Genomic DNA, 25,903 nt, shown 5'->3' on the forward strand with positions numbered 1-25,903 from the left:
GTGAGTAAACACTTAAGAAAAGGTGATCAGTCTTCTTGACTTGCACTGGAAAAACAACATTCCCCTGTCTGCACTATTGTTGAGGTTCTTATCTGTTGAATTTGTACTCAACAACAACCTCTTCACATTGTTAAGGCCCCTGTGTTTATTCTTTTTCCTGCACTTCAATCTCCTTTTGGCAGAGGACATCAGCATCAGCATGTTTTCTTTTTTCCAACATTAGTGCTCCCCAATTTCAGCATTGTTTCAGACTCTCTGTTCTCTCTGTTTATGTAAGACATAGGATCCGAGATCATATTGAAACTGCAATAAGCTTTGTTTTTGCAAGTCAGGAGCCATTGCTATTTGTCAACAACCGTATTTCAAGTACAGTAAGTGTTTTGCTTAAAAAATAAAGTGCTTATAAAATAAACTGGAAAGTGAGAAACAAAGTTTACCACGCACAAAAATATTACATGAAAAAATCAGATTTTTTAAAATATCCAATTAGGAGGGAAAAACTAAAATGTTGGGAATTTACAGTACATATAAAAGTATTTGATGATGATTTGATTTTTTTTTTCTTTTTTGCATAGATTAGTTTATCCAATGACACAGAAAAGTTTTGGTGCACAATTTGAAGGTTGCCCACCCATGATGTACATGCCACAGTTTCTCATTGACAAAAACACTGTGGATGAAGGTATCAGAATTTCTTTTATTGCTTTTCTTTCTTCACAGTATTGACCTGCTTCAAATGTTACTTAAAATACTGAAACGTCAGGAAAACACTGCTTTGCTTGCCTTTGCATTGCTCATTGTTCACTCGTCCACTTTCTAGCCCGAGTCCTACTTCTTCTCCTCCTCAACGTCGTCATCCTCCGGATTGTAGATGCTGACCGTAAACTGGCCGGCCTCTGTTCCGTACTTGTTGCGCACTACCAACGCGTACTTGCCCGAGTCGGCGCGGGTGACAGAGGCGATGGCGATGCTGGCGAACTTGCCGTGCTCGAACTTAAGTACGTAGCGGTCGTCGGCCACTAGCTCCCGCTCGTTCTTGGTCCAGCTCACCTCCGGCGTGGGCTCGCCCCACACGTTGCCGGTCAAGTTAAGAGACTGGAGAACAAAATACATTGTGAAGATGGAAGTCACGTGCAATGAAAGAAGCTAGATTAGTTTACCTTGCCCTCTTGGATAGCAACTACATCTGGCAGGCCTCCGATGACACGAGCACGATCTAAACACAACAAGATGGTACAATTTGTCTGGTATTTGTTTACATAAGTGCTTGTTGGAGTGACAGTCCTCGTAATGATACAGTATAGTATTTCTAGTTGTCTCATAGCTGACGCCATGCTCCCAATTACTGTAATTCTCCAAATATAGGACGCAACCTTAAGTTTAAGGTCAAATTCTGGTATTTTCTATGTTACCGTGTATAAAACACACCAACAGTTTGACGACAATGTAAAAACTACATCAGAACAGAGTAAATCTCATCTTTGTAAATTCTTCACATTTTTCTGCGTTCATATCCGTCAGCTATGTATATGTTGCAGGTTAAGTTAAGCGTTTTTCAGATTTCCCACATTGTGAGCGGTCAGTAAATGCAGCACCAACGCAATGTTGACAACGCTCGGAAGTTAATTTTCCTTTTTCTTGCGACGTAGGATGGACTCGGATGTTGAGTCAGACTGCTCGCTTCTTTTATTGAAAATAATGCTCTAACGTCTTCAGCTAATACAAGCTGCTGTTAGCTGCAACAGGCACTAGCTGCTAACAGCCAACTGACTTCCAACTTCTAGCTCGTGCTTTTCCAGTAAATATGTAAGTAAGAATACACGGCCGATATAAAAATGTGCATCTGTGCGTCAAAACTCGACTGATGTGGCTGATGCATTGTTTCCTCAAATGCTGTCAAAGAAAAAAAAATCTTTAAGTTACAATTTATACAACGCACACATACTTTTGGCCTTCATTTTTGGGGAGAAAAAAAACGTGTATGATATTTGGGGAATTACGGTAATTGTAAAAATAAAATGCCATTACCTGAATGGACAAGAGTAAACAAATGGTGTTTCAAGGGGGAAAATGATATTCACTAGAAGGTGAATACATAATGTTTCCCCATTGAAATGAATTGAAATGCTGGTAATCCATCCAATTATTCCTGGTGTGTTTAACTAAACAAGGAAAAAATTCATACCAAGTTGTGATAAGATCATAATTTCAGTATCTATACTTTTTTGATAAGACAAGCTCAACTTACTTCTCTCTGCGATGGCTGCCGCCCTACACAAGAAAAGAGTTACAGTGTCAGAAGCATCTCGAAAGAATACAAAAATGTTAGAAGCAGCAGGGGATGTACTCTGAAAGCACTCAGAGGAAGTTACTCTCAGTTCAGGCCACCTGGAAGAATTTATTTGCTCTCAAATCACATGTGTTTGTTTACTCACTTGAGCCTTTGGAATTCCTCAAACGCTTCCTCCCATACTGCATGAGGAAATCACATGCACACATAAGTGATATTTAATAACAAATAAACAGGATTGAAATAGAAACCAGAAAAAAACATCACCTTGTCCAGACAGTTCAACCACACGCTTGACACCGTCCTTGCCATCAAAGAGGTCGATTGTGTATTTTCCCTTGTCCTTCTCGGTGGGGTCGTTGATCCTGAGCCACAGCTGCTCACCTGTCACTCCCGCCTTTACGCGCTCTGAAGCGGCAATCTTGGCGTCCCTTGGTAGTGCAGGAACAGAATGAATGAACCCAGAGGACATTCGCAGACACTCGCCAGCGTTCGGCTCTCAGTGGGACAGTAGCTTTAGTAAACACATTTGAAGTCTAAATGAAGGATTTGCTCAAATGCTAAATCACTACGGCCATACTTGTGCAGCCAGTTGATACGCTGGTCCTCGTGGTAGTACGTGACATTGGAGGAGAGGATGATACCGTGTTCCGTGCTGACGACTTGGATTTGAGAGGAGGAGTTGGCTGGACAGAAAAACAAAACAAAAATCAAACAATACAGAACTAGTACATTTCTCAAAGTTGATACTAAGAATAAGACTCACCAATCACCCTGAACAATTCGTTCATTACAGCCTGGTAACCTTGAGAGAAAGACAAGATAACAAATTTTTAGCATGCATTATTATATAGGTTATATATTATACAAGGTGGTCTGAGTTTATGCATATGTAGGCTAGTCACTCGTATGCACATAGACAGAAAATACACTATATGAGTGTATACAAGTGTTGTGAGTGGCATGCAGAGTTCACTCACCTTCACTCGTCATATCGAACCTGCTCTTGTCTTGGCCTCTCTCATCCTTCACGTACACTTCGTAAATGCCCACGTCATCCTTGGAAATCTGAGGGGCAAATGCATTCAAGTTAAGGCGACAATAGTGGCGTCCACCGACGGAGCGTCTTCCATAACACAGTCGGCTTAACAGACAAGTCAATGCTGCAGACGTAAACATGACAAACAATAAAATGGGAGCATGGAGTGAATGGAAAAACAAAAGCCTCAATAGCTAAATGGTCCAGACTTTGGGTCTTGGCAGCGGCGATTCATCCTCAGCAGGAAGCTCTAGCTCTTCACTTTGTTCCTGCGTGTCTTGCTTAATAACCCACTGCGAATTAAGACACATGAGCACATTAATGGCAACAGACAGTAGCACATGATGAACATGATGGGTGTTAATGTGACAGGCACCGGCGCTTGCATTGAATGTAGTGTTAACAATGAAATGAAGCAAACAAAAACACACTGCTTTGGTGAACTTCCATTATAAAATGCATGGTGGACAAAGATATTGGGACATCTAGCTACTTACGTCAAGAACTTATCGTGATGAAACAGTAAGAAGGCTACAAGTCTATCAGTGTCATTACGCTTTAGCTGCATTACAAGTCATTTCTAATGAGAGCTTAAGTAGTAATGCTGAATCCGTTAAGAAAAAAAAAAAAGGTAATCTGCATATTAAAATTAGATAACCATGTAAGAAAAACTGAAATCACAATTATATAATTACAATAAACAATTATAATAATTATAACCATTAATATATAAATAATAATTAAAAGAAAAATACAAAAAATGTTGGAGAAAATTGTTAAAATATATTACACTGAAAAAAAATGCAAGCTACAAAAAAAAATATCCAAGAACAGAAGCTGGTAAATTATAAACTGGGGAGGGGCAGGAGAAAAGTATATGAATTATTTAAAAACGTATGTGAAAAATCCATAACTGTTAGAGAATAGTTTTGAAAAATACAAAACTATAGGAAAATACACAAAAATGATAGGTAAAAATACATACAGTAATAGCAAAAAAAAAAAAAGCACACCTTTTCAATGTTATTTCTACTGTATAATCTTTTTCTCAGTTGTAGATTAAAGCATACCTGTGGCGCTCAGAAGGAAAATTATGTTGGGTTTATCAAGAAAAAATGCATCCAGACACATTTTTTGTTTAACTGACTGTATAGACGGTAGCTTATAATAGCTTGAGGAAGCTATTTGTTGAGACACCATATGTGCACCCATACCTGCTTGCAGGGGGTTAAAAGCAAAGTAAGAATTTCATTGTCAGGAGAAACTTGTTTCTACACTGTGCACATTACAATAAATACTTTGATCTTTGAATGAATCTTGGAAAAGTGATGTGTAGAAGTCAATAGTGCAGAGGTTATATCCCTCCCATTCAACATGCACATTTTCTTGGTCAAATTTGACTCAAACTTGCAAATTTTCAGAGTCAATATTGATGGACTGAAGGTCATTTCATTAGTGTAGACTTCGTCCGCGTTACGTCTCTGCCCCTGCAGGCAAGCATGGCTGCGCACATTAGCTGTCATAATGGCATCTCAACAAATAGTTTCCTCAAGCTATTACTTGTTTTAATAAATCAACCAGTGAAGCAAAAATGAATTTAAATGTGTTTTTTCTTTTTCTTCTTGCTTTCTTGCTCACTCATATTATGAAGAAATGTAAATGGAATATTTTCATAACCAAAAAATGTTGGTCAAAACAGTTTGTTTTATAACTTAGGTTTGCCTGAATAAAAGTTAAAAAGGCACAGCTACAGTTTTTTCACAGTTAGCATTATAATGGTGATGGTACTTTCAGTTCCGTGGCTATTAATTTTCAAGAATGAATAGTTTGAATTTCTTGATCTTGTAATGCTTGAGACCATGTCAATTTGAAGGTGTTGCTAAACTTTTGACTGGTTATGTGTATGATGTAAAAATAGAAAAAAAAAGAATGAGTGAAAAATACTAGTTAAAAAATAAATATTAGGACAAAAATATGAAAACATTAGCGTTAGCAGAACAAAAACACTATTAGAAATGTAAAAAACAAATACTGTATTAGAATATTAGCGGAATCACAGACTTCAGTGTTAGTGAAGTCTGTGGCAGAATAATATAACAATTCCAAAAATACACAAATATTAGACAGAAAGACACATTAGTAGAAAACAACTAAATATTAGAAATAAAACACAAAAAAGCCCTCATCACCTAAAATGGAAACCTGATTGGACAGAAAATAGACACAAATATTCGAAACCCATGGATTCTCTAAACACCCCCCCACTTTAGGGAAATGAGTGCATAGAATGATGACTTTCACTAAAAGCAGTTTGGGTTATTGATGCTGTGTGTTAGCCAATTATGAAAAATAGTAGATGAACAAAAGCATAATGCCCTCCGCTGGCTGACCTTTCCAATGTTAAAGGTCAGCAAGTCGTCTTTCTTCTCCAGCTTCTTGGCGGCTTCATCATGCTGGCCAATGGAGAGGCTGTCCTTGTACCAGATGATCTCTGTGTCTGCCTTCATGTTTCCTACCTGCAGACAGATATGTGGATGTGTTCACACAAAATGATTTGTTCAATTGTTCCTCATTTTTGTCTTTACCGTGCATTGCAGCAGCACGTCGCAGTGTGAGGTGACAGTGAAGTCCAGATACTTGATAAAGTGAGGACCTTTGGATGAAAGCGTGTCAGACAAACACACATGCCTACATATGATGGAAAATGACAGGAAGTGCCTGATACCTTGTTTCCTGATCCATTCTGCTCGTTCAAACTGGGACTTCTTCTGCAGTGCCCTGAACTCTGCACATAGGAGCAGAAAAGTTTCAAAAAACAAGTAAATATGTTCTTCTGCTACCCCTCTACAGGCAATGTATCAATTAGAGAAAAAAGCCAGCACACAGACATGACCTGCAGTTGTGTTTATTTCTATTTGGTAAGTTGGAAAGGTTTATGAGTGGTCTCTCTCTCACACACACACTTACACACACACACACACACACACACAGAACACACAATACAAAGAACAGTTTGTGCATTTGCTGCCATTTTTTTAAATTGTGCTGTTTGTATGTGCCCGATTCGGCCACTAGGAGGCAGTAAAATATGATAAAGTTGTGCAGACAAAAATAAATCGTAGTAGTATGAGTTCTACTACTATTACTACTTAAACTACTACAGTATTACTATTACTACTTTCATAGAGGAAACATATATGCTTTTTCTACTGATATTATCAGTCCACGTGTCCACCATTTGTGTTCAGATGACAGGTGCTTCTCAAACTGCTACTATCATTTCTAATCCTTAGCATGTCAATGGTGTTTTGTATTGTTTGTTACCATTAAGCTAAGCAGACACATCCACAGCAAAGCTATACTATGAGTTTAAAAAACACATTGTGCAATTCTTTTAGTGTAATGTTCAGTTACCAGCAACTAGTGAGGATATGCGACTATGGAAAATGGATGAATGGATGTTAAGTTAAAATGTTGAGACAAAAAAATACCTAGAGAGTATAATTTGCCATTGCTTTGTGTGGTACCTTCTCCAATGAGCACTAGGCTGGTGGCGCCCTTTGCCTTGCCGTCCACCAAATTGAAGGTGAATGTCCCCTCATCTGTGACTTCCAGGGAGTCCATGAACATTTCAATAATCCCGGTGGTCTTGTCAAAGTTCATTGTATATTTCTGGAGACAAGCAGAGAAAAAGTGACTGTTTTAGTTTGTGAAAGAAAAGGACAAAAAACATTGGTAGGGTTGGTGCTTACGTCTCCTTGATGAATGATGTTGTCATTAAAAACGTACTCTACTTGACAGTCCTTGCTGAACTTCTCCACCTGTGTCCAGAAGCGCACACGGCCCTTCTCCTGCAACTCCATGGCCATTTCATTCTTAAAGGGAATTACTGAGGACAAACAAATGTTGAGGACCTATTAGCAGACATTCTTTATTCACTTGCATCTTGTCAGGTTTTTTTTTTTTGGTAGCTTTCCACTTTGAGTTTGGATTGCACTTTGAGTTTGAATTGCGTAAGTTGATTCCGTTAGTGCTCCCACGCATTTAAATGCACTCATTTTGAACAAGATACATATTGGAAGAAGAGTTATTACTGTATTATAGTCAGGTTTTTATGTTGTGTTCTGTTTTATTATTGTTACTCAGTTTTTTCTGTTATATGTTCTGTAAAGCACTTTGTTATAACTGAACTTGTTATGTTTCACATTTCACACCCTTAGTGTTTCACGTTTCTTTTTTTTCCCTCTTAAGGACTGTCACCTCATAGCAACATGATGCACTGCAAGACTCCCATGCTCAGCCCTAACACTGAGTCTGAAGCAATCAAACAACCCTAATTCACAATTTTCTTCAAATAAAGCACTTCACAGGTGGTGGTAGGATACTTTGTGTAATTAACTTTTCGCTGTGGTTTTCCAGTCCCCATTAACCGCAAAAAAAGAGGGAACATGTATAATTAAAATATATTATATTCATTTTGTATAAATGAGATTTGAAAATAACAAAATCAATGAAATATATGAAGGATAAATGACAAATTAATACATGCAAGGTCAGATTTAAAAAGGCAAAACTAACAGATAAAAAATAGACACAAATAAAAAATGTACTATGTTTAGCCTAATGTCATGGAATGGACTGTGGTGTCATTTCACTCTGGTGACAAAGTGATGAGTGAAAAGAAATGCATGCTGTGTCATTGATGGTGCGGCATATTCACCAGGGAACTTGTGGTCATGGCTGATGTCCAGCAGACGCATCAGACCTGTCAACAACAACAGGAGCAGAACAAAGGGAGGATTGTCACGACCTCAGCATTTTCCTCATAGCGCAGAGTGCCACTTTCCATTTGTCATGCAGCTGTGAATCATGTGTATCAGTTACAAAGCATCTCTCCCCACGCCCAACAAAGCACAAGTGCATATGGGGACACCACTCACCTTCCTCTGTGAGTTGATAGCTAGACGAGACACCCTCCATGTTGGTAACCACACACGAGAAAATGCCTAGATCATCCAGGGAGGGGTTGTTAAAGATTGCTCTGGACCTTGAAAAGTTGAATACACAAAAAAGGAGCTGATGTAGAAGATAATGAAGTAGAGATTGGCCAGCTTCAGCTACGTTCACACCACATGAGCTACATTCATACATTGATGGGCCTAGTATAGAGCCATGTTGCAAGAAGTTGAAATTGATTCCATACCTGCCCTTCTCATTGACGATGGTTAGTCTGGAAGTGTCTGTGATGGCCTCGTAGTTCTTAGACCAAACAAACTCGCAGCCCGCAGTCATCTCAGGACACTCGAAAACCATGGAGATCACGCCGTCATCATCAACATCCACGTAGATCTCCTTGGTGCCTGAGAGGAGCGTGAATGAAAAGACTTTTGAACTGTAATGCCATTTTTTTAAAAACAATTCTCCTTTTTAGTGACATCAACTTTGCACGGAATTCTTAAATCAATTACATTTACAAAATTGTAAGTAAGATTTTCTTACTTTTCTTTTCTGCAGACATAACAATCATGTTTGCATTATTTTTAAATTACCGGTAAATACATTTTTAATTTACTATGTTTTGTATGTAATTTGTAATGTTTGACACTGACAAAAAATTGTTTTTTTTTTTCATTTTTCAATTAATGCCTTTGTTTTCTCCATTATAATTCAAAATATCGGTGTAATTTGGTGTGTTTTTTAAAATTATGTTTTATATTAATGTTCTCGTTTTAGTATCTTTTTAAATATAATTTTGTCTTCTTATTTACATTTTTAGCACAGTTTTTAACTACAGTAGGTAAATGTGACATGACATTTTTAATTTACAAAGTTGTGTAAGTTTTCATTTGAAACAAGAAAGCATTGTTCAGTCGCAGAGTGAATTTTAGTGTGTTATTTTTATTAGACTACATGTTTTATTTATTTCTATGTCATATTTATTGCATTTTTTTATTTGATTACACATTCACTTTAATTTCGATTTGGGGCCTTTTTTTTCTTATTTTGAAAATGCATTTTTAATTTAAACTAATTCCATTAAAATGCTTCCCTTTTTTTTTTACTTTTTGATCTATTGTTGTACATATTTTTAGGGTTGAATAGCTTTGACTTTTCTGTGATTTTGTGAGAATAACAATTCCCCTCACCGGGGCGACTTTCAGCCAAGATGGGACCCAGGACCGTGGAGGGATTCCCCACCCCTGCAAGGTTTTGAGCACGCACGCGGAAGACGTAGGATGTGGCAGCCTGTAGCCCGCTCACCTGGAGCAACAACAACAGTCATACGGAGATTCCCTCTTTGCACTTCAAATGCATCTAAGTGCTCCTTACTTTCATGAACGTGGACTTGTTGGCTTTTTCGTGGGCAGCCGTCCAGCCTTCCTCTCCAGCTGATGCCTCCTTAAAGTCCAAATAGTAGCCGTTGACAGGAGAGCGTCCATCGAATGAAGGTGGCTCCCACAGGATGACCATAGAGGAATCCCGGATCTCCAGAACATGGAGACCAAAGGGTGCACCTTGGGAAGAAAAAGTGGTGAGCATTTTGGGGACATTTTGCAGTGATGCAGCCATCCATAGCTGAGAATATTTCAAAGACAATTTAAAGAAAAAAAAGCATGCATTTTGAAAAATGAAAAAGTTACATGAATAAGTAATACTTGATGTTCATAATGTTTTATACTTTCTTCTTGAAAAAATATAACTTTTTTGTGATATTAAAATACCAAAATAAAATTAATCTCACGATTGTTGGTTTTATTCATTTTAAATTATGATTATATTTATATGAATAAATACAAAATAATCTACATAACTGTGACTTTTTGTTTTTGTTTTCCATGTGATGTTACAATTGATTTTCTTTTAAAATAAAATCATGATATCAATTTGATTTTTTTCTTGTGGGGAATAAAACAAAATAATGAAAGTATGAAACCATGTTCCAATGTTGATTTCTCACCCTAAACACTCCCAAAGAAATATATTCCTTCATTAATGCAGTTCCACGCTATTATGCACTGAAACCAATTGTGAATAGAATTTGAATTCTCTTGCTCGCTTGGTGCACGCTTCCAAAGTACAGTCTGTCCCTGACGCTGCAGTGCGCTTGCTGCGTTCACGAGTAACCAGTAACCAGCTAATCTAAATAATCCACAATGATTCTTTGAAGCTCTTAATCACCTTTTTGTAAACAATTTTAAGTCTTAATGTGTTTTTTTTTCTAACCATCAGAAAATATTTAACCGTCAAAGAACGTACGTGTTTTCACAAAAACAAGAAAACAAATCTCATCCATTATATACCCACTAACACTCATGGGAAAGTGTGTGCATATGTTGTGCATCGGAGGATACCTGGTACAGTGAGGGTCCACTCTTGGCACTTCAGAGGTGTACTGGGCACTGAGCCATCGCTCACACCAGCCATGTTCATGGCGCGCACCTGAAACTCGTAAACTACATTCTCCTTCAGGTTCTCCACCTGAGCAGAAACAGATGCAGACGAGTTCAGCGCAGGCAAACAGGGAACGTTTTTGGAATCGGGGTCACCTTATAGGATGTGGTTGTCAATGCGTGGAGGTTGAGCTCATGCCACTTGCTGAACACACGCCCCTTCACGGTTCTGTAGTCCACAAAGTACCCTCTGATGTCAGCTCCTCCTGTGTTGGTCGGCTCGTTCCAGCCCAGCACCATAGTGTCCCTGTGCGCCTCCAGCAGATGCACACCAGTTGGCTTTGCAGGGACGGCTGAGACACGATACAGATGTATAGGAATAGGATACTCTTGTTGATTTATGAGAAATGGAAGCTCGTAAATGATCCCGGATGGACGAGACAGTGGATCTCACTTCCATGCAGTTCAGATTTGTTTTAGTTGTTTTAGTTAGAGAAATGTCTGTTTTTGGCCCTGTTATTCATGCTGTTGGAGTAGTCTTAATCATCAGCATTCAGACATTCCACATCATTCCACAATTCAAATTTTTTCAGTTTTTCAACTTTGTATTATTCACATTTCTTCACATATTCACACCATTCAAACATTCCACATTTCCACCATTCAACATCACACCCTTCAGCGGTTTCACCTTCACACGCAATTTCTTCAGGAATTACACATTTTCTAGTTCTTATTAATTTTTGAAGTGACCCTATTATTCCTTCACAACATAGATGACCTATGATCTCAAATCCTCAAATGTTCCAGAGGGTGGCTTCTACTGATGTTTGCTAAATAAATTGATAGGTCAATTATATCAATGCATAATGTGGTAAATAGTTTTAAAAAAATTACAGAGTTTTATATTGACTAAGTCAACAAGCACACACACACATCTTTTAGGGAGCTATTATAATGGATAAAGTACTCACAGAGAACCTTGACTCATTAGCTTCATGCTCTTTAAGTATGTATTTAGCCTTTTTCACGTTGTCCATGCACCAACCAGGCCTCCTGAAGAATTACCACACAGCTATGTCAACATCTACACCACACAGAAATGGCCAAAGAAAAAAAGACAAGTTTTAGTAATGCACATGCACATAATATTAGTCAGAAGACACTATTTTTCAAGGAGACATATTGAGCATTTCCTTTATTTAGAATAGCTCCTAGGTGTGCTAGTTAAATGCCTGTAGCATATTTTGTCAAATAACCCAGTTTGTAAAGTACCAGTTCATACTTTTTTGTTTGAAAATTAGAGCTAATTCTAATCAAATTCTACATTTTTTTTTGTGAATTTCCTACGGTTTTTCCATAAAAGTACCAACCCTGTTATAATCACAGAATTGTAGTTTTTTTTTTACTCCTAAAAATGAAGCTCTATTCCGAGAAAATGCAGCCCTATTCTGCTTGTACACAAGTTTTTTTCTTCAAAAATACATTTTCACTCACATTTTTACATATTAGAGTTGTTGTTTTTTTCTCTAAAGGTGTGTTTTTTCCATTACTATTACTGCAATTGTGCCTTGATGCCAGTTTAATGTATTTTTTGAACAAGTGCATATCTCAAAACACATGCATATTTCGAATTACATTTCTACACTGAAATTAATTGAAACACCATTAATCTATTCCGCCAATGGTCCTAAACAATCCTAAATTATTGTGTTTAGTATTATTGTGTATCATGTTTAGTAGTAACAAATTATTGTGTTTAGTAATCCCAAAGTATTATTATCAAAATGTTATTATTATTATTATTATTATTATTTTATCATTATTAATAACATAGCATATAATTGTGAATTTTATAAAAACGGAATACAGTATTATTAGCATATCAATAGTGTTACCTATTATATGTTTACATTAAGCTGTGAGTGGGTGGGCAGGAAGACACCCTTCTTTTCAGATACAGTACAAGCAATTAAAGTGATTTAAAATGTCTCATTAGAGAGAAGAAGCAAGCAGAACATGCCATAGCAACCATTATAAGTAGACGGCAGTAGAAAATGACAAGTGTTGTTGAAAACTACAAGAAGCTTTCCATACAGTGATGAAAAACAAAATGTCAAGGAGGACATTTCCAAGCAAATGAAATTAAGAGAATGTGGTCTCTGCAGCATGATAAAATGTGATGAAGTTGGAGTGCGGATGGTGAGAAAGGCCAACGGCTTTTTGTAAATATGAATAATGTCAAGTCGACTCACAAATGGCCGCCCGCACCAGCTCTGGCTGCGAAGTCGTGGAGCTCAAGCTGTAGCCGGCGGCGTTGACTGCCTTCACTCGAAACACGCATGTCGTCTCGCTGGTGAGGTCATGACACACGAACCTGAACGCCAGCCACAAAAGAAAAAAATCAAAAAGGGGCTGTGTTTTCATAACATTATACATTTCAAGCTGCAATTCTAAGGTGAGACACATTGTTGCTACATGGCCTTTTTGAAAAATAAAACTCATTATGTCACAATTTAGTTCGTTTTTTTTTTTCTAATTATAAATCCATCTTGTATTAAGATAATGTCCTTAAAGTTACCACTTCATTCTCTACTTTTTGTTCAAAACCACCACATTGCATAGAAAAGTAACAAATTACCATGTTATTTTCCCTGTATTACAACTTTGTTCCTCAACTCTTTTTCTGGAAAAATGTGAATTTATGTCTTGAATCTTGTAAAGTTGCAACGTTATCCCCCCATAAAATTACAACTTTATTCTGGCAATATTATGTATTTTAGTTTCACAAAAATAGCATAGAAAAAAAAAACATTATCCTAAACTTACCTCCTTTTTAGATTTTTAGTTAATAAAGAAAAACTGACTTTATTTTCATATTAACTTTATTGTTTAAAAAAACAAGTTTATTCACTGATAATTTTTTTCCAAAGAAAAAATTTGACTTTTCTCACAAGAACATAACATTTTTTAAATTCAGTTTTAGTAGAATTAATACATGTCCTCTTAAAATAACAATAAAGGCATATTTGTTAATTAAGGAAATGTTTTTCTTACAAATATTTTTGACTAATAAACTCATCATCATGAAAGTCATTCATCAATCATGAAATTGTTTTTTCTGTAACAATGCATTTGCTTGGAAACTTTAATCTAGCATTTAATCAAAAATTATAAAATTACAAGTCTGAGTGTTCTCAAAAGGCAAATACTTTGACTTTGTTTTTGCTATATTTGACAGAGGTTACCTTCACAATAATAAATTACTTGTATTATATATTATATTATATATATTATATAAGTATTGTACAGATTTTGGCTTCCATGTTTAGTACAGGATCTACTAAATAAAGGGCAGTTGTCCTAATACCTTTGTACATATCACAAAAAGCTTAACTTACATTTCTTTTTGCAAAAGGGTTTTACCTCGTCTCCGTGACAGGCTTGTTGTTGCACGGGACCCATACGTCGGTGCCCACCACACTGTATTCAATGTAGTATCCCACCAGGTTCTTGACATCCTTGGAGGCCCCCCAAGTGACTACCATGGAGGTGCTGGTGTTCCTGATCGCCACAGGTGTGCCCGGAGAAGCAGGCAAGTCTGTCAAAAAGCACGGCGATAACGATGATGATGATGATTTGAGTAATCATAAAAAGTTTACGTAATGTCCAGCACACTCACCGAGAACGTCTCCCACGGTGATGTCGCCGGTGGCCTCCGAGGCCTCGCCCACACCCGCGGAGTTGCAGCAGCGCACGCGGAACCTATACGATTTTCCTTCGGCCAGATCGAACAGGGCGAAGCGAGGGGACTTGACGGGCATGCTTGTGTTCACCCTTTGCCAAGTGTCAGAGCCTGAAACGCACTGAAGCAACAGCTATTTTTTAATACAATTTTGAATCAAGGATGTAAAATTGCAAATTACACAATGCAGCTCAGGTACACTTAGAAATATACAATTATAAACAATTTTGAGTTCAGAGCACGATCATAAAACTAATTCAACTTGTGTCTCCTGGCACCACCGTGTTAGGTAAAAATAGATAAGCAAACAAACCAAATAAACAGAAGCTATTTCATCTGTCTATTTTTCCTTTTTTTCCCCCTCATTTTTGCTTGGAGTATTCAAACTTTTACTTATCAATTTTTTAACAGCAACTTTATATTCATAAAATTACAGCTTCATCCTCAAAAGATTTTAATTTCATTTCATAAAACTGCACTTACATTTGTGAAAAATAATCAATTCAATCCCATGAGATTACAACTTTTTCCTAGAAAATTACAATTCTTTCTTAAAAAACACTTCATTCTCTTAATTTTACTAATTTATTCCTGTAAGATGGCAAATATTGCAGTAATATTACACTATTTATTGCACTATTTGATTGACTACTGACTATTTGATAGCTGTAGAACTAAAACTTTGTTCTTGTAAAATACTATTCTTAAAAAAAAAACTTTAAAAAAAATATATATATATTTTACTTATTTTTTATTATTTCCAACAAAATCCTTGTTTTTTTCTTCTAATGATTAAATGGTGGTAACATTTTAATCTTAATGAAATTGTAACTAATGATGTGACAAAAATGTTGCATGGCATGTCCCACCTTCTCAATGTAATACATGACTCCTTCGTGACCCCTTTGAACTGGGGGCTTCCAAGCAAGCACCACATAGCTCTTGGTCGCCTCAGTAACCACGACTTCAGTTGGTTCTCCAGGGACAACTCCAGCTGGGGGCACAAACATGACGACGATGATGATGATACAAGACACTTTGATAAGCTATATTAAAGAAATAAGTCTTTTATACAGTGCCTCTGTAAAGTCTTGGTTCAATTTGTTCTCTGTTTCATAATATGGGAAGGCAAAGACTGGGAAAATTAACGTAAGCTATTACCAGTGTGATCCTCCTCGGTAACCTTGATGATGCCAGTCCAAGGAGCAGAAGGTCCTGCATGGGTGGGGAAAAAAAGAGCACTAATTGTTTGAAAAGTTCACTTTGTTATTCTACTTTTATAACCTATATTGTTCCTCACCAAGTAGGCGGGCCCTGTCAAAGGGATCCATGGCGACCACGGTCTCGGAGACGCGTGAGGCCCGGCTCACCCCGGCCTTGTTGAGAGCAGTCACCCTGAACACGTAAGAGCGACCCTCCACCAGGCCCGTGACGGGGAAACGGGCGTACTTGACTGGTGTGTCATTACACTGCGCCCAGTGGTGAGTTCCCACTTCACACCTACCAAAACACAACTCGGTTTTGATACCTTGACATACAATTAATTCGCTCTAAGTAGCACAGTCTATACTTACGGGTGGTGTTTTCTGATTTTTTTTCAAGTTTCAGGAACTTTGATGCACTTGGTAGCTTTTTTTTTCTGTTTTAGACTAAGCTGTAACCCGTATAAACACTGTAAAAATAATTAACAGTTGTTGAAAGTTAACTTATTATGCTTTTTTTCTTTTGTTAATGTTAAAAAGGATACAGGTTTAGGTATACTTATACAATTTTTTTATAGATAATAATCTTATTTATAGTCAGCACATTGAGTGGGGGGGGCATGAAAAGTTTTCTTTTTCCGAGGGGTGCTTGGCAAAATATCATTGAAAAGCACTGTTGTAAAGTAGGTGCATTGAGTTCAATGTCACTAAATAGTACTTGTCCTTCACATTTGTGCTCGTAAATGAAAACATAAAACAATTGAACTAAAAAAAATTGCCAAATGATGGCTTGTATCTTAAAAATCGTGTAAGTCAGGTCACTCCTGTCTCAAGGCACCACAGTATTTGACATTTTTACTAAGAGTTCTTGGGTTGGGGAGGGCCGACCTACCTGTCGATGTAATAGCCCAGGATGGGGCTGCTGCCCTCCACGGCAGGCTGCTTCCAGGTCACCACCACGTAGTCTTTGTTAACATCATGGCATTGCACATCAAGGGGGGCTACAGGGACTCCCTCCACTTCCCTGTCAGCATCTGGCATAGCAAAAACACACACACACATATGTGAGCAGTCATGTTTCTAAATCTGTCTGGTTTACATTACCCACTCAGTATTGGCAATATGACCTACTTCTTCAATGTTAGTGTACGCTGGCCTATGCTTTTTGGACAAAGGTTTTGGGACATAATCCCTAATCTGTGAACCAGGGTGCAGGCAATCTTCTTTGATAATTCAGGCGTTTAATATTTCTTGTGAAAGAGCCTGACTGACCTGACCTCAACCCAAACAAACACTTTTGGAATGATGGTAGATGCATAAATGGTCATAAACAATACAGAAACACTCAAATTTTTTCCTCTGTCCTTCGCACTTCCTGTAAATACTCCTTAATTTAGATGGTAGTCCCTAATTCATTCTAAACACAAGAAAATTAACACTTCCCTCAAATAAACACTCCCTTTTTCCTTCATGAATTTGTGCAAAATAGATCTTTTACAGGTGTTCAATTTGATGTACAGTTAATTAAGATGTATTGCTGTTGTTTGTTTGTATTATCCAGGTGGAAAAAAATAGCTCCTCCTCCTGATAAACAGACATACCTCTGACAAACACATAGGCAGAGTAAGTGTCATAACCAGACTTGGTGATGACTCGCATGGTATACATGCCCTCATCTTCCTTGTTGAGGTGGACAAGTGTCAGGGTGGCACGCTGTCCGGCCCACTGCGTGTGGACCCATTGCGAAGCCTTCAGGGGCAGACCTGTGGATGGCGGAAGTCAAAAGATGTCAGTTTTAAAGCTCATAAAAGATCGATAAAACTGTCCTGAACGTGGGTCAACTCACCGTTTCTGTACCACACCACTTCAGGCTTGTAGTTTTTGACAGTGGGATACACGACAACGGTGCAACCCAGGCTCAACGTCTCTCCCTCGCGACCAAATGCCACATTGAATTTGTCTAGGATGGTGGTTTCGAACGTGACCCCATGCTCGGAGCTGAAGCCGCCTGTGACACAGAAGACACAGAAGACACTTCACAAATGCCACCCAACCCTTGCAACATCTTGACAATGTTGATTTTTCTTTTCTTTTCTGGAATAAACTGCTATTTGATTCTAGGCAGTGTTGTCTCTAAGAGTTAAGTTAGAATGATAATAATTTTTAAGGTGTTACTCAAAATGACTCACGAGGTTGGGTCACAGTCACTTCCCTGTCCTCGTCCTGGAAGCCTGTGGAGAAAAAAAAACAAAACATCTTTAATTAAAAGTCAAGCCCTACACAGGAGGGGCAAGCAAATTCTCATATGGACATGTTTGATTTTTGAACTGGAATGGGCAAGTTCATTTGTAGATGAAGAAAATGATAATAATACCAAACAAATGTGTTGATAATACATAAGGTATACCGTATGTAAAGTTTATTACTATCATTTTTTTTATTTTCATTTTTAAATGTCACTATGTTATGAGTTTATTTTACTTATCAATTACCTAACTATTCAATGAAATGCATTTTTAAATCCTTTAAAAATGTTAAAAGGCTGATGTAAAATATTTAAATATTTATTAAATATAGTCATAGAAAAAACTGGGTAAGCAAATTAGCTAGAATTGTTAAAATATGTTTTTGAATGCTAAACATACATACATGTAAAATTGTTTATTTTAAAAATATTTTAAATGAGTCAGAAATAAAATATTTCATAATAGTAAAAACATTTTAACATTATAGAATAAATATATATGAAAGAAATAATTGAGCTTTGAAAGAAAATTTCCTTACGTTTGACAACCACAGTGGCCACGCAGGACATTTCTCCTTTCACATTGAGTGCAGACACCCGATATGCGGCCGTGTCAAGGAAGTCACAACTGGGGGTGGTAGTTAAAAAAAAAAAAAAAAATCAGCTTTATCTAACACAAATAAATTTGGGGGGTGTCAACAAATCTTAGTGATTACCTACTTCTTGATCTCCAGATAGTGCATGTTGTAATTACTCTCCACAGTGTACTTCTCGGGGCGTGCCTTGGCGTCGATCAGCACATTGTTTTTGTACCTTTAATACAACAACAACACACAGCAACACACACAAATCTTTTTTAACTTTTCAGCAGCAGAACTTTCAAATTTTGATCATTTCCAGGAAAAGATGGGCCAATAAAAAAAAGTTGGTTCTTCGGTGAGATATGTAATGCCATTAAGTGACAGGATGGCTCTGCAATGATCTTCCTTTCAGACTGAGAGTTTGACTCCATTCTAGATTTAAGTAGTACCAATATCAGACATCTGTGCCAATGTCCCCATCAGCCTTATTCCAAGGTATTGAGTACTTATCTAAGTATAGCCATTGATACTTACAGGCAAAACGTGTAACGTCATGTTGAGGAAAAGAGGGAAAAAGGTCTTTGCTCACAATCTGTCATTGTGTTTATTGACATTTTCTATAGTCGAACTTTAGGTGGTATCGGCACTCGGTATCAGTGGCACACAAAACTGAATAGTAGTACTAATATCGGTCTGAAAAAATAGGTGGTAAACTTCAATTTTAATACAAAGTGGTTAATCCGCTTTACACTTATATAATGACAACTGAAAATATTTCTATTACCATGCAATCCTTGGTCTGGGCCACCCTGCCACGGTGCAGTGCAACCTGATAGTCTCGCCCTCCCACACGGTCTGTGCCCGGGGCTTGGTGGTCATATCCGGGGGGTGTGTCAGGCTATCCGGATTCATTTTCTTGCGGAACTCTGTCCACTCATCCAACTATGGCCACATATCGAGAGACTAGCGTTAGGATATTGAATGCAATAATTAGGATATTGGATGCAATAAAACAAACCAAAATAGATTACTCACAGTCCTACACAGTTGCACACGCTCAGCGAACTCTCGGATCTGCGTGCTCCTGCTCTTTTTCTCCACCCTGACCTCCATTGCCTCCCTGGCCTCACGAACAAACAAGTTCCTCATGGCCACGTAGTTGATGCCCTCCTCGGTCACATCGTCCTCGCGGGCCTCCATCAAACCGCGCACCTCTTCATGGCTTCACAATGGAAAAATCATTAACAGAAAAGAAAAATAGAACAAATGTGCATTCAAAAGTTCAGAAGCAATTTCACCTCTAAGGATTTCAGCACATTTTATCGATATATCCTGGAATTTCTCTTAAATAGCCCAATACATTATCTCAAACTTCTAGTGAGTAGTATATAATGATAGCCACTCACTTGGCTCTGAAGATCGGAATCACATAGCCGATAACTTCCTTGTCCAAATCGGTGGCCAGGTAGGTGCGCTTGGCTCGCTTGGGTAACGGACTCAGCGACTTGACTACTTGCTCCAGACCCTTCTTCTCAGTCTTCACAGTGGTTTTCACACTTGAAAGTAACAGAGAAAACATCACGCAATGGCGCCTTGACATGCAAGTTCTGTATTCTGTGAACATGCTTTTATCGCAAAACATATAACACACATATAACACATATAACTCACTGAAATGAATGTAAACACTGTTAATTTCTTACACCCCCCCCCCCCCCCCCCCCCCCCATAAAACCAAAATGTCAAACTAAGCAAGGGGTAGGACTCAATAACTTTTTGTACTTCTTCCTACCCATTAGGTGTGTTGAACTGTTGAACTGCCTTCAATCTGGCTGCTCACAACGGGCCAGCGTCATGAACCCCCCCACCTGAACCGCCACCCTCCAAGCCATTTATGTTGTTTGAGATGTGTGGTATTTATATTTTTTTGGTCGTGCATGTGCAAGGATTTTGTTTTCCAGGCTTATGCTATGCCCTTATTGGGGCATGCCTAACCCTGACGCTAACCCTAACTGGCCGTGTTGTTCTGTATATCTTGTTAGTCTATGTCTTTTGATGTTTCTTGGATTGCTTGAGACAGTTACGTCAATTTTGTTGCCCTGTACTTGTGCAGTGTAATGACAAAAAAGTGAATCTTGAATGTTGACTCTTCTTTCAATTTTATTTATTTTTTAATTATTTTATTCATTTACTTTTGCTATGTGTTTATATGTTCAATAAATCGAATCAAATCAAATCAATACTCAGGTTCTGGATTCGCAGGGATAAACCTCAGTTCACCTGTGCTGTATGGAAAATGGATGGATTCGACCTTAGGCAGCCATACATAGCTGTCCTTTTATTATGATGGCTGAAAAATGTGCGTGTTTATTTTAGGGGGTCTGGCATGCCTGTTGTGTATCTTTTGGCGCTGAATGTAAAAGTGAAAGATGTATTTCCGTCCACATAAACCTGACCCCAGACACCATTTAATTATAGGTTTATAAATACTGTAACTAAGACAATAACTCAATGAAATATACTTCTTCTAATAGCGGATGGGACTTTACCTGACTTCTTTTAGGGGCAGGATACTTTTTTGTTTTCATGTTTACTGTTTATTCAATACTGCAATCATTCATATTATTTGGTCAGATTCTACACGTGAATTCATCCATGTGAATATTTATGTACTGCTGTTTTGGTTAGTAAGAGAGGGGAAGCAATACGTTTAAATTTAAACAATATCATCTAATTCAATGTTTAGCAACTTTTCTGCCATAACACAGCACTTTCTCTTTAAAGTCCCAATGAATATCAGCTTCATAGATGCCAAGTCTGCTGTGAGGTAGTGTGAGTCGTGATCATGAAGTCTCCGACCACAATAGAAGGTGATGTTAATGCATCTGCTGGCGCCACTTGTTATTTATTTTTGTCGCATGCGTTGTGATTTGGCACTTTATAAATAAAACTATTTTGAACTATCAAACTTCATGGAAGTTCCCTTCAGTGCCATACAGTAAGATGTCCTAGTCAGCCTTCACAAATAGCCCAGCTGGTCATGAATGTATCTGGCAGCGCTTGAGTGCAACTCAAATGTCTTCCCTGACCTCTTTACAGAGACTGTGACACAGTTGCTCCATCAAGGACGTTCATGTCGACTTGTGTTGTACTGAATTATTTTCACATGTGCTTTGACACTACCGACAATTTTGCCGCAGATTTAATGATAGAGATTTTTGCCAGGAGAAGCATTTTTTTATTATTATTGCCTCTGAGGCGTTTACCATTGTAAAATATGTTAGTATTCAGGTAGCGGAGGCTATGTGGTGACTTTAACCATTATGTTCTCCGTGTTATGTTTAGCTTGACAGTGACCTTCACATGAGAGGGTAATAAATAGCTTGAGGCCTATTTTTTTAAGAATATTTACTCATTTATGACTAAGGTTTTCCTATTTCAGTGAATAAAGTATCATATAAATGGAAATTAATATGAAGTGTAGAAGTATAAAACATGAGGGGTCAAAAAAAGTGATTTTGGTATTTCTATACAGCATATAGATCATATACATCAAATACAGCATAATGTTAACTTCCAGCATGAAACTGAACAGAAGATTGGCATACCGACAGGCTCGTTGTTTACAAAATTGTTGTCTTGGGGTCCACACACTTGTGAATGTTTGTAATCATCCATCATCTGAACCGTTTTATCTTCACAAAATAATGTTAATTGTCAGTTCCAGGATCTCTTTCTGCAACAAGTCTATTCCTACTTTTAATGTATTCATGCATGCATTAAAGCAAGTTATGTCACAAGCACGAGGGCATTATAAAATCCTTTGTTTACTGTAAATACAAGCACCTCCTACTCTCATGGAGACCGACAGTGTAGCAAGCAAGGATTTAGTGAAAAACTTTTGAAAATCCTTGTATGTCAGTAATAATGTCATACGTGTAGCAATTTTAGGTAAATGATGTAAAGTTTCGATCACTTCTTTACACCTACGTCATAATTTTATGCAATGTTTACGAACGATGACATGACCACGTCCCATTAGGAAATGCTTAGTTGAAGTGACTTGTAATCACTTCACAGTATGTGTAAAGTCTTGATGTGCATCTTGTGTATTTCTTTGAAAAAGGAAAAACTACATAGTGTTGAAACCTGAAAACAGTGTCATTTTCTTTATGTGTCCAAGTGCAATTTAGATATAATATCTTTGATAAACTAGCTCGAAACTCTTTAGTCACAGGTCACATAAAATGTCAAGCAATTCTGTGACATAAAATGTTTAAACTAAATTTCGCTTCTGGGTAATATGGCATCATTAAAAACATAGACACGCTTACACACACGCATACATACACAAGCAGCAATCACAAAATGAGCAAAACTTAGCAAATGATGATTGATGGGATGTAATTTAAAAAGTTGTTTTGGGGTTGAGGCCAAAATCAGCAATCTTGCCCTATTTCATCTAATGATGTAGTTCATCAAAATTCCTCAGTTTTAAAAGGCTTATAATATCAAATGATGTCCCTGCCTGGTTTTGGAATTTACTTTTCCACTGATATTTCAACGATCCCCAAAGGTTTGAGGTCAATATTTTTTTCTTAAATGAATGGTTGCTAAGAAAATTAAAACACATTCTTCTTAAACTAGGGATTGTAACCTGGCAACATTCCAACAGCTGTAAAGTTTCTCAATTTTTGAGGTGCCTCCATGTATTTGACATCATTACAAAGGAAATGAAGTGTGGAAAGAGAAAAAAGCAATAACTCAATTTTTCATTTTCGACACTAGGACTCTTTTGCCCAGAGCCAGTCTCATTTAAAATGCCAAAGTCTTGCTTGTTTAGAGAGTTTAGTCAACTGCCATCATAATACCCAAATGAAAAACATGCATTCCTCATAAAACCCCAACAAAAACAGTCTCGGGTCCCTGCCAAAATGAATACTTTGAGACCCTCTTACCGGTGAGTGCTGGTCTTGTAAGTGGAAAAAGACTGTTTGCTGAAAGAGGACTTGCTGCTCAAGTGACTGCTGCTCTCATAGTGATGCTGCTGCAGCTGCTGCTGCTGTCGATGATGATGGTGACGGTGATGAAGCTCCGTCTGGTGTTGCTCCTTGCGATGCTGCAGCTTCTGCTCCTTCTGTGACATTTCCACCGATCCTGACATCTTGGGGGCTGCTCCGCAACGTCGCACACTTTATGCCTGGACCAGCTCTAGAAAAAAACATTGTTACCACCATACATTGATTTATGATCATTATAGATTGGAATATGACCCTCATTTATTGATGTATTACCACAGGGGCTGTTTTGTTGGTTTATTGAAGACATAATACGCTGTTTTTAATCCATACATCGATCCATTTTCTAGCGTCGCCTATCCTCACAAAGGTCACAGGCTTGCTAGTGCCTATCCCAGCTGGCTTCGGGCAGTAGGCGGGGGACACCCTGAACTGGTTGCCAGCCAATTGTAGGGCACACATAGATCACAATCACACCTATGGACAATTTAGTATAGCCAATCTAAATCCAATCCAACCCAATCCGTGTTGTTTTTAATAGATCAATTAATTCATGATTAAATTATATTTGTACCTGTATTTGTATTTGTAACGTCAGTATGTTGTCTTGTAAGTGTTGGAAGGTATGACATTGACCAGTACTTATTACATAATGGTATGAGTAATAAAAAATGTGTTTAGTAATAGAAAGTTCTTTTTCAAAAAAAAAAAAAGGGGGTGGATACAACCTAAAAGAAATTAACAAAATTATTTAAAAAAAAAAAACACTTTGTTGTTACCAAGAACTAATTAAGTATTTTGAGAATGATTTTCACAGTAAAGATAATACAACTAATATAATTAACATACAACTAAACCTAATATATGCAAAAATGTGTACATGTATAAGAACAAAAACAAAAAAAATAATTTGAGATTTATTTTTTTTTAAATACAGGTAAAATTAAGATGATGCTGCCTGTTGTATGGAAATACTGTTGTCAACTACACAAATAATTTGCTGATTCAGTTCTTTAATTTGTATGTTATTTCAAACAAAGGACACAGGTAGCCTCTGCCAACAGGTAACCAACGTGGTGCCCGCGGTTGATCCCTGGAACCTATGAATTGCCTGAGGATCTGTTCTAAATTTATTCACCAGTGATGGACGCTGCAATTTTCTGGGACGGTTGAAAAAAAGTGATCATAAACACAGGCACAGTTTTCTAGAAATATTGTACTGTATAGTGTTGTATAGTATGCAACGCCAATTGCAAATTATACCATAATAAGAATATTGTCCATGTTAATTTGAGCAAATTTGTTATTTCAGAAGCGTGCATTAAATCGTTGCATTCATACAAATCGTTGCATGTACCCAAAAAGTAGCTCACAGTTTCAAAAAGGTTGGTGACCCCTCTCTACAACAAGAACAGTTTTACCTGTTAACCGTCCCAAAACATAACGTGAGTGACCAACAAAGGGAGTCTTAAATTCTAATTCATATTTTACACAACCTAGTACGCACATTGAAAAAACAAGGCATATACAGGACTTACCACAACCAAGAAACTGGGTATCCAACAATGGATAAAAATGCGGTGTTAAAATGACAAATCAAGCAAATCCAGAACGAGAGGAGGCAAGCAGGGGTGAGGGCCAGTGGACAAGAGAGTAGTCCACAGACCAAAAATAATGCTGCCACTCTGCAGATCGCACAAGACACCCTCAGGACCTTTTAAGGTTGGGACACGTTTAAATTTAGATCACAAGGAGAACGAGAAGGAGCTCCTTGGCTTACCCCACCACCCTAAAACTTTATAGAGGAAATTGAGGCTCGTTGCAACTTTTGTGTTTTTGACATGATTTTACACCTTGTTGCCTTTTTTAACAATTAAAAAATAAAATAAAAAATAAACTCGAAATTGAGTTTGGGAACAGCTGTGGTGATTTACTTGAAATATTTGCAGTGTTAGGTCAAGTCGCTTTTCAAGCATGGAGTCACTCGTTCTATCTAATTATAACATTTGTTATTTATTCAAGATTACACTGCTCGACCGTGACTAACCGGCCATGTTTTGCACTAACGCCGCTTCTGGAAGTGAAATTGGTGCGACAACTTCTTCGTTCTCAATAGGCGGTGTCCAATACAATGATAAATGTTGCTATGACGCCATCTACCGCACTGGAATACGTCACGGGATTACTGTAAATCAAGGAGAAATGTGACAAACTATATATATATATATATATATATATATATATATATATATATATATATATATATATATATATATATATATATATATATATATATATATATATATATATATATGTGTGTGTGTGTGTGTGTGTGTGTGTGTGTGTGTGTGTGTGTGTGTGTGTATTCTTTTGACATACTACACAGTTTATG

General features: G+C 37.5%; 1 protein-coding gene and 1 long non-coding RNA gene across 4 annotated transcripts; one reads left to right on the forward strand and one right to left on the reverse strand.

The window, feature by feature from the left end:
* Window positions 1–677: 677 nt before the first annotated feature.
* On the reverse strand, window positions 678–25,184 carry myom1a (myomesin 1a (skelemin)). Of its 3 annotated transcripts, XM_088430153.1 has the most exons (38): window positions 25,050–25,184; window positions 23,452–23,704; window positions 19,900–20,049; window positions 19,529–19,715; window positions 19,278–19,435; window positions 18,633–18,725; window positions 18,452–18,540; window positions 17,857–17,898; window positions 17,514–17,675; window positions 17,269–17,430; window positions 16,560–16,701; window positions 15,766–15,965; window positions 15,627–15,680; window positions 15,335–15,459; window positions 14,403–14,586; window positions 14,147–14,321; window positions 12,976–13,097; window positions 10,877–11,073; window positions 10,682–10,808; window positions 9,660–9,844; window positions 9,476–9,590; window positions 8,533–8,689; window positions 8,270–8,376; window positions 8,050–8,094; window positions 7,082–7,218; window positions 6,857–7,001; window positions 6,055–6,114; window positions 5,915–5,982; window positions 5,720–5,845; window positions 3,539–3,622; window positions 3,271–3,358; window positions 3,057–3,095; window positions 2,871–2,976; window positions 2,558–2,721; window positions 2,436–2,472; window positions 2,249–2,271; window positions 1,161–1,216; window positions 678–1,095 (listed from the first exon to the last, which is right to left on the reverse strand). In XM_088430153.1, the coding sequence occupies exons 2-38, from the start codon at window positions 23,655–23,657 to the stop codon at window positions 829–831; spliced, it is 4,584 nt and encodes a 1,527-aa protein (XP_088286279.1). In that variant the 5' UTR covers window positions 23,658–23,704; window positions 25,050–25,184; the 3' UTR covers window positions 678–828. The 3 variants fall into 3 exon arrangements, with proteins under 3 accessions (XP_088286279.1, XP_088286280.1, XP_088286281.1); XM_088430154.1 differs by lacking the exon at window positions 3,539–3,622; XM_088430155.1 differs by lacking the exons at window positions 23,452–23,704; window positions 25,050–25,184 and adding an exon at window positions 22,102–22,250.
* LOC148414875 (uncharacterized) lies at window positions 15,465–17,747 on the forward strand. The gene is made up of 3 exons (XR_015867498.1): window positions 15,465–15,688; window positions 15,773–15,946; window positions 17,229–17,747. It is a non-coding gene; the product is annotated as an uncharacterized LOC148414875 (long non-coding RNA).
* Window positions 25,185–25,903: the final 719 nt, after the last annotated feature.

This window comes from Hippichthys cyanospilos, chromosome 12 (genome assembly GCF_059441005.1).
Source record: "Hippichthys cyanospilos isolate Australia breed blue-spotted pipefish chromosome 12, RoL_Hcya_1.0, whole genome shotgun sequence".
NCBI classification, from domain to species: domain Eukaryota; kingdom Metazoa; phylum Chordata; class Actinopteri; order Syngnathiformes; family Syngnathidae; genus Hippichthys; species Hippichthys cyanospilos.

Coding starts and splice junctions, on each gene's coding strand:
- myom1a (XM_088430153.1), bottom strand. CDS start 23,657: ATGTCAGGATCGGTGGAAATGTCACAGAAGGAGCAGAAGCTGCAGCAT. Junction 16,702..17,268: donor TGCCTATGTGTTTGTCAGAG/GTATGTCTGTTT, acceptor TTGCTATGCCAG/ATGCTGACAGGGAAGTGGAG. Junction 7,219..8,049: donor CCATGACCACAAGTTCCCTG/GTGAATATGCCG, acceptor GTTTGTCCTCAG/TAATTCCCTTTAAGAATGAA.